This window comes from Eubalaena glacialis, chromosome 9 (genome assembly GCF_028564815.1).
Source record: "Eubalaena glacialis isolate mEubGla1 chromosome 9, mEubGla1.1.hap2.+ XY, whole genome shotgun sequence".
Classification (NCBI taxonomy): domain Eukaryota; kingdom Metazoa; phylum Chordata; class Mammalia; order Artiodactyla; family Balaenidae; genus Eubalaena; species Eubalaena glacialis.
Window position 1 is genome coordinate 71,397,849 of NC_083724.1, and position 8,685 is coordinate 71,406,533.

An 8,685-nucleotide genomic window follows, 5' to 3' on the forward strand; every position below is an offset into this window, starting at 1 on the left:
AAAACAGGAAGTTTTCTATAGTAAGAATTTAATGAATGAAGAAAAATGATAAACTGACTAAATACAAAGTATGTATTTTTTTGCTTAACCACAATGTATACATGCACATAATATTATATGAACAAAAATAATTTAAATCTTTATAAATAGTGAAATAAGTATTAAAATTGATAAATAAATATTTAAGTAGATAAGTAAATAGATAGATCACCATGGGCATCTGTGATGGACTAGTGCCTGTAGAGTAGAACATCATGTTGCTGACTATTCCTGAAAACACTTGACAAATTAATTCAATTCAGGGCGTGATGAGAGCAGAAATGAGTCTTTGACATGGCAGCACAGGTTTAAGTGTGGTCTTGTTAGGCAGTGAGAATCATTTCCGTGTTGAAGCAGGTGTGTGTCATTCCTTCCTCCTGAGTCTTTCTTGCAAGTTTGTTGATGAAGAGAAGGATCTCATGACTTCTGCTCTGACAATCTCCCAGGCACAAGGGCTGTATTTCTTCTCTTGCAGATAGACAGTGATTCTGTGGAAGTATTTCCTCACAGCCAGGATGGAGTCCTCCTTCAGCAGGGGAGTCCCTTCCAGCCCCGCCTCCTGCATCAGACAGGCTTGCAGGTCAGTGAGCTGCTGATAAAGTGCAGTGCAGAACTTGTCCAGGAGGGTCTCATCCCAAGCGGCAGCCGAGCCCTCCGTGCTGAAGAGCTGGAAGGTCTGCTGGATCGTCTCATGGACGACAGCGATGGCTTGAACCTTCTGGAACTGGTTGCCTCCAAACGCCTCCTGGGGGAATCCAAAGTCATTTCTGTCCTTCAGGCAGGAGAAGGGGGAGATTCTTCTCATTTGTTGCAGGAGCATCAGGGCCCTGGTGTTAGCCAGGCTGCGGGTCTGAGGCAGGTCGCAGCCCAGAGAGCAGGTGGAGTTGCAGCTGAGCAGCACCAGGGCCAGGAGGAGGGACAAGGTTGGGGCCATCGGGGACCTTGTAGATGCTGCCGGCCTGGCTGAGGTGGGGACTCTGTGAACCCTGCTCTCTAGGTTCTCTGAAGACCTTCCTTCAGGCCTGGGTCTTAAATGGGAATGAATTTGTTTCCATTTTCTGAATGTTCCCTCTTACTTTCTACTTCTGTTTTTGCTTTTCATTTTGCACTCTCCAGATAGGTTAGGGCAGCGTTTCTCAACCACTGTTTTTCATCCTTGCCTCCCCTTCGCCTGCCCACAGAGCCTTTTTAGATATTATTTTTCCATATGGCCCCCCTATGAAAGTTTGATACACAGATATACTGTGTCCATCGATATGTACTCCACGCATATCTTTACTTTATAAATAGAAAAAGAAAGTGAAAAGTTTATTCTTTTTATTCGATGCAGGGGTGAGTATGACAAAAAAATTTAGGCTAAAAATTAACTGTAAAAGCTACTGCAATTAATTTAACATTTTGGTTAATTGTGCAGAATGACTTTTCATGTAATACATTTACTTAATAAATAGGAATGTATCAAATTACATATTCAATAAAAATTTATACAAATACTTCATAAGAATACCAATGTATGGATATATTTAAAAATCTATCAAAACTGCTAAAACCATTGAAAATTTAAATGATTTTCTTAACATTTATTTTTAGGTAATTATTAGTTTTGATTCATATCATAAAATGATTTCTAACTTCACTAGCTGCTAGATATTCATCTAGGTATTGTCAACAACTTTTTCTCTTTAGGAATAGACATAATTATTGATCTCCTAGGTAACTTTTTTAGAATTAAGTAATAAAATACAACCTATTTGTGCTTAATTCCCGATGCCCACGTCACACTGAGGCTCAAACACAAGCAAAATCCACAAGACAGACAAGGACAGCTCGTAAGTAAGCAAAGGCCACCTCTCACCTTATGACTTTGAGTTCAAGCATATGATGGAGAGAAAGTCCTCTAATGAAACATCAAGCCACCATAGCTTGTAGCACTGATCCTGCATATTGTGTACCTTCCATGCACTCAATGTCAATGCCTCTCATCTCATACACAAGAAAACCCAAAGAGAAAAATGAATACAAAGGAATGAGATTTTGCTGGATAGGGTTGAGCTTTGGAGTGCCACCCACCATTGTAGTAGCTAAGATTTGTTCGTAAGAACTAATGTTTGCACCCATGGGAGCAATCTGCTCCCCAATGAGAATGCATGATCTAGGAATCATCATCAATTTGAATCTTTCTCTGTATTTTTGCACTGAATTTCAGATTCCCCAAAGGACTGTCCAAGGTTCCAATCCAAGCCTATTCTTTTCAAACAAAAGAAAACCATCTTTGTAATTAATTGAGAACTGGATATATATTGATTGGTATCATGGAAAGAATTAACTTTCAACTCTGATCATGAATTCTTTTATTTTGCAGTGGATGTTCTGTGGCCTCAGCCCTCTCCAATTCCGATCTTTCAATAAATAATAGGTATGTGACCATCTTTGGCAAATCAGCTCTGTAGCAACTGGGCTCTGTCGTATTCTCTGTGGTATCCTCGGCACCAGGCCCAGTGTAATCACGCCACAAGTCATTTTAACCAAAGCAGTTTCTCAGATGTTTTCCTTCTAATGGAAGGCAGTTACGAATGACCAAGCTATTTTCATTTATCACGGTCATATTTGCCATGATTATAATAGACAGTGGATAGTAGTTCCACTCTATTCCTACTGGTATCAGTCATGCCTACTGAGTTTGTTGCTAAAACCACTAGGATTCTCTTCCCTTTAAGGTGCATATGACCCTGGGGATTCAAGATGTAAGAGCAGCACAATTTTCAGCCTTTGCCCGGCACTCTATTAAACTCAGGAGGATGGCCTCGTCGCTAATTTGTCCTCTACTAGGTCATGACAGAAAATAACCAGCTTGGTGTCACATACAGAGCCACGTATCTGAACTCAGACTCTCCCTGATTCACACAGGTCACAGCAACCAGACAATTAACCACGTTACTCTTCGGTGGATCTTTACAGATGTGGCAATGACTACCTACATACTGAGATTCTTTGGAGACTCCTCACAAAGACTGATGAACGATCATTTTCATCCTGTGTCTTCATTCCCTTCCAAGGGACGATGGGGTCCATTTCAGTTTGATTTCCAAATTTTGACACATAATAATTAAAGCATTACTGCAGGTTGAAAATCAAGTTTGGATTCTGAGTCCTCGGTCTGCTCTTTTGGCCTGATAAATTGCTCATTCTTCTTTATTTACATGAATATATTCTCTCTTCTGGATGCCAAGACATGTAGCCTTCAATGCCCTTTCTGGTCTGAATGTTTCCGTCCCCACAAAATTCGTATTTGGAAGTCCTAACCCCCAAAGTGGTGGTATCAGGTGGCGGGCCCTTTAGGACTTGATGAGGGTGTGAAGATGGAGGCCTCACGAATGGAATTAGTGCCCTTATCAAAGAGGTCAGAGATAAATGCCTCCCTCTCCTGCTGTGTGATGATACAAGGAGAACTCTGCAGTGTGAGACCTGAAGCAGGCTCTCACCAGAACTGGACCACGCTGACAGCCAGATCTTGGATTTCCAGACTCTGGAACTGTGAGCAATACATTTCTGCTCTTTACAAACTACCCAGTCTATGCTCTTTTGTTGAAGAAGCCCAAATAGTAAGACATGACCTGACTTATTGTGTCCTCAGAATACCTCCCAGGAGTCTGTAAAGTACCTAAAGCGAGAGACACCATCTTACCCAAGCCCGTTTCCTAGACAGCTAGTCCAGTCCCTATCATTTCCAGAGCTCAATCCATACTCATGAAGGGACAAGTGATGATAGTAATAGGAGAAGGAACAATACCAACATATATTAGATAGATATGATATGAGAGGACGATAATCTACAGAGACTTTGTAAATTCTTCATGGTTCTACAAGGGAAGTGATAATGGAATATTGTGTGAGATATTTTTTTAAAGATCATTTGCAGGAATATTTTCTTCTTCAAGTTTGCATTTTCAATACTTAGAAGAGCAGGATGAGAATCACGGGCCTGGACGCAAATGGGAGAGTCGCTCTCCCCTTTTTCTTCAGTCATCCTCAAGTACTTGCAAGGAGCTGCCTGATCATACTTTTCTCGTCTCCCTCAGGCAATAAGGAAACAACTTGTGTCTACATTTGTGGATATTTTCCTCGTAGGCTATGCCTTTGGGCATCAACTTGAATGCTTCTTTCAAACAGTCTATGATGCTGTGAACTCTGAGTGACATCCGTGTCATCTTCCCCAAGCTGAACTTGTGGAATAAGAATTTGGGTCTGATTGTGGGTGTGTTGTTTTTTAGTTTTCTTTATTTCAGCAAATGAACAATAAAAATACATGAAATCATAATACCACTGAGTCTGAGAATAAACATCCAAACTTGACTGTTTTCTTTCTTTTAAGGCAGAACTAGAGGATGAGATTTTTTTAAACTTTTTATTTCATAGTGGAGTATATCTGATTAACAATGCTGTGCTAGCCTCAGGTGTACAGCAAAGTGATTCAGCCACACGCATACATGCATCCATTCTTTCTCAAACTCCTCTCCCATCTAGGTTGCCACATAATACTGAGCAGAGTTCCCTGTGCTACACAGTAGGTCCCTGTTGGCCATCCATCCCAAATATAGCAGTGTGTTTATGTCAATCCCAAACTCCCCAACTATCCCTCCCACACACCCTTCCCCCCGGTAACCATAAGTTTGTTCTGTTAGGCTGTGAGTCCGTTTCTGTTTTGTAAATAAGCTCATTTGTATCATTTTTTTTAGATTCCACATATAAACGATATTTCTCTTTCTCTGTGGGTCAGATTGTTTTTTAATGAAGTGTGTGCAAGCAAGAACATTAGTTGTTCCTCTCCACCCACACCCAGAACTTCATTAGGACAAATAGTGTAAAGCTATTAGGACTTTACAGGTGGTCTTATGCACTGAACTTGTCTCCTCGTCCATTAATCATGCAATAATTTCCCAACGTCTTTGCAGTGAGATTTCCACAAGGATAAATCCAGGCCATGTAATGTGAGCAGAAGTGCTCTTGCCCTGTATAGTCCTGGCCCTTGAAAACCTCCCATGTGATGCACCAGACTTTTTTCCCTTTACCACTGAGTGGAATAGACTCAAGTACTGCAGAAAAATTTGGAGTCAGCTGTTGATGATGGAAAAATCCACAAAACAGGGGGTACCCATGTCCCCGAATCACTCTTTGGAGAGGAACTTGGAACATCCATCTGATCAGGAATGCCTGCCTTGTGTTCTTATACCAGGGAAAGATAAGACTCTATTATGATCAAATTCCTGACAGCATTCTGTTTACCTGTTAGAGCAGTCAGCATTAAGTTAACTGACAAATATCTCTTAACACCACACTATCCAAAAAACCTTTCTATACTTCATATGTTGAAAATAGCAAATACCCCTCCCAAAACTTAAAGTGATCTTTTAAATTACGTTATAAAATTATTCATACAAGAAAAGAGATTGGGGCTTCCCTGGTGGCGCAGTGGTTGAGAATCTGCCTGCTAATGCAGGGGACACGGGTTCAAGCCCTGGTCTGGGAAGATTCCCACATGCCGCGGAGAAACTAGGCCCGTGAGCCACAATTGCTGAGCCTGCGCGTCTGGAGCCTGTGCTCCGCAGCGGGAGAGGCCGCGATAATGAGAGGCCCTCGCACCGCGATGAAGAGTGGCCCCCACTTGCCGCAACTAGAGAGAAAGCCCTCGCACAGAAACGAAGACCGAACACAGCCATAAATAAATAAATTAATTTAATTTAATAACTATTTAAAAAAAGAAAAAGAAAAGAGGTTGTGTTCTTCTGTTAAACCTTTTTTAAAATCATGATTTTCATTTCAGACATTTTTCAGCCTGTGAGGAAACACAAGTCGCGATTGCTTTGGACTTGAACACTAATGTAATTGAATGAAAAGTGTCACGAGTGTAAAAAATATTCTGTATTTGTTGACATTTCTTTGAGGATTCTTACATAAGGGAAAGGCACCTTTCAATTTCCACTCTGACAACCTCCCAGGCACAGGCGCTGTATTCTTTTGCCTTCAGGTAGACATGGATTCCGTGGAAATACTCCCGGGCAGCAAGTCCCAAATCTCGACAATCTAGATTGTCTTTTTTCAGCTGCTCCAGTCGGTGCAGCCTCAGATGAAGGCTAGAGAGAAGTTTATCGAGGAGGGTGTTGTTCCAGGCAGCACGGCTGTCCTCCGTGGCGAAGAGGTTGAAGATCTGCTGGAGCATCAGATGGTGGTGACAGGTGCCTTGAGTCATCTGGATTGGGGTGATATTCTCTCTTTTCCAAGGAAATTTGAAGTCGGTTCTGTCCTTTAGGCACCACTGCGAGGGGATCCTTTGCATCTGTTCCAAATGTTGGAAGACTTCCTTGTTTTCCTGGCTATGGCTTCTAGGCAAGTTCCAGCCAAGAGAGCAAGCAGGGATGGAGCAGAGCATCACTCCTGCCACTAGCAAATAGATCTGGGCCATTGAGAATGAGTGATTCACTAGATGGCCGCCAGGGGGCGCGCGGGCACCGCCAAACAATTAGTGGGACGCTTCCTTCCCTGGAACTGTGGACAGCGTCCTTCCCTAGGCGGCCGGTAGAGGGCGCAGGGTTTGTTTGGGAAACGCCGACTACCGAGTTTGCAGTCTGCGGCTGTGTCCTGCAGCTCGAGAGACAGGGCGAAACGTAGACACTGAGGCTGCTTTAATAGTCAGCATAGTGCGCGAAACACCTTCGTTTTCTCGGTGCTGAGTGTTGAAGAGGAAGCCTTGTCGCGGCCCGGCCAGCGACATTTTTGTCTGGTTGGGAACCGGAACCTTGCATTTTCGGGGCTTCCCCTGAGTTTTGCGCTTTATTTTCTCACAGAAACTTGAGCGAGGCAATTTTGGGGAAAGAAGCCTTTTTCTGAGCGGTCTGAGGTGGGGAATCAGAGCGATTCCCAGCCTCAGAGAAAGGGGAGCCGATTTTACAGCTTCGGGCTCGTTTCTGGCGCGAGGCAGCGAAGGCTCAGAGAAAAGGGAACGCGGCGGCGGCGATGGGACGACAGGACGATGTTGGGGACGCCCTGGGGGTGAGTCGGAGCGCGGCCACCACCGGGGCCGAGGACGCGGGAGCTGAGCGCCCCTGTAGATGCTCTGGACTTCATGGTGTCTTTCAAGGATACAGCGTTAAAGTGAGGGAGAAAGTACTGAATATCTGAAAAGTAGGAATATTAAAATACTCACAGCATTTTATTTTTTATATTTTAAAATTAATTTTATATTTAACTTAATTCATATCATATTTAAATTAAATACTTTAAATGTTTCATATTTTTATAATAAACTTTTGTTAAAATATTTTCAGTATTAAGCATAGAATATTAAAATATATTTTCATATTCAAATACAGCATTTTATTAAACTTTATTTAAACTATTGTCTTTATACTAAAGTATTTAATATAATTAATTATTTGTTTATTTATTTTAGGCTGGGTGTATTTATTTTAGGCTGGGTTCAGTCTTCGTTGCGGTGGGCGGGCTTCTCATTGTGGTGGCTTCTCTTGTTGAGGAGCACGGGCTCTGGGCGCGCAGGCTCAGTAGTTGTGGCTCGCGGGCTCCAGAGCACAGGCTCAGTAGTAGCAGCACATGGACTTCGTTGCTCCACGGCATGTGGGATCTTCCCAGACCAGGGATCGAACCCGTGTCCCCTGCGTAGGCAGGTGGATTCTTAACCACTGTGCCACCAGGGAAATCCCAAGTATTTAATGCAGTTTTACTTTTCTACCTTTAATGGAAGCCAACTCATTAATGTTTTCAAGATTACTTTTTCACTTGTTTTTAATTGAGGGAATTACCATGTTTGACAATTTCTAATGACCCCGTGATAGTCTTAACTGATTTTTAACTCATGTTCCTGAAATGTCTTTCCCAGGACCTCACCTTGACTATATGGTTAGAAAGAAGAGTTGGTGTGTACAAGCAACTGAGGACATTTAGCAAGTCAGACTGTTTCATTTTTCTTTAGTAAGAATTTTATACACTAAGTGGAATTTGCCCAAATGTCATTTACATCATGAAGGCTTACTTTGTAAGACTGTCAGGGCCATGCAAATGGAGGTCAACTTCATTTCTTTACTTAAAATTTTTATATTTCGTTCCTCATGCATATTTTGGTATTAATTTTCATTTTAAAATATTGCATTAAAACATCCTTTATCTTGATGACTTAGATTTGGTGTCTTCTTACCATTCGTGCTTATGAGAAGTACTAGCTTAACATTGCCCTAATGCTAAGCCAGGAAATAGCTTTTGAATTAGAGTATTGTGCCGTTCCATGGCTGAAAATCTAGGAATGCTTTACTTCTCATCAGTCTCTCCCCCATATATATATTTCTAACCATTTTCCTGGTCTCTACAACATTATTTTAATGTCTTTTTTTTTAAGGAAGAAAAAACCCTTTTGACTGCCTTCATCTGATTTTCTCAACTCACACCCCCTTGGCTACGGTAACCACAAATCTGATCTGTTTTTCTCTGAGGTTATGTGTTTGTTTTTAAAGTATAATTTAATCTGTGTCTTAAAAATTAACACCAGAGGTGGTCTGAAACAAAATAAGGTGAGGAAAAGGACTATTTATCTCATTTATACTAGTCACAGAGCAGCCTTTTTTTTTTTTTTTTTTTTTT

At 41.7% G+C, this 8,685-nt stretch overlaps 2 protein-coding genes across 2 annotated transcripts; both read right to left on the bottom strand.

Moving 5' to 3' along the window:
• Window positions 1–403: 403 nt before the first annotated feature.
• LOC133097205 (interferon alpha-1-like) lies at window positions 404–973 on the bottom strand. Its single transcript, XM_061199103.1, has one exon. The coding sequence runs from the start codon at window positions 971–973 to the stop codon at window positions 404–406; it is 570 nt and encodes a 189-aa protein (XP_061055086.1).
• A 5,013-nt stretch (window positions 974–5,986) lies between these two features.
• On the bottom strand, window positions 5,987–6,499 carry LOC133097206 (interferon alpha-13-like). The gene has a single exon (XM_061199104.1). It carries the CDS (start codon window positions 6,497–6,499, stop codon window positions 5,987–5,989), a length of 513 nt encoding a protein of 170 aa, XP_061055087.1.
• Between the last annotated feature and the right edge of the window lie 2,186 nt (window positions 6,500–8,685).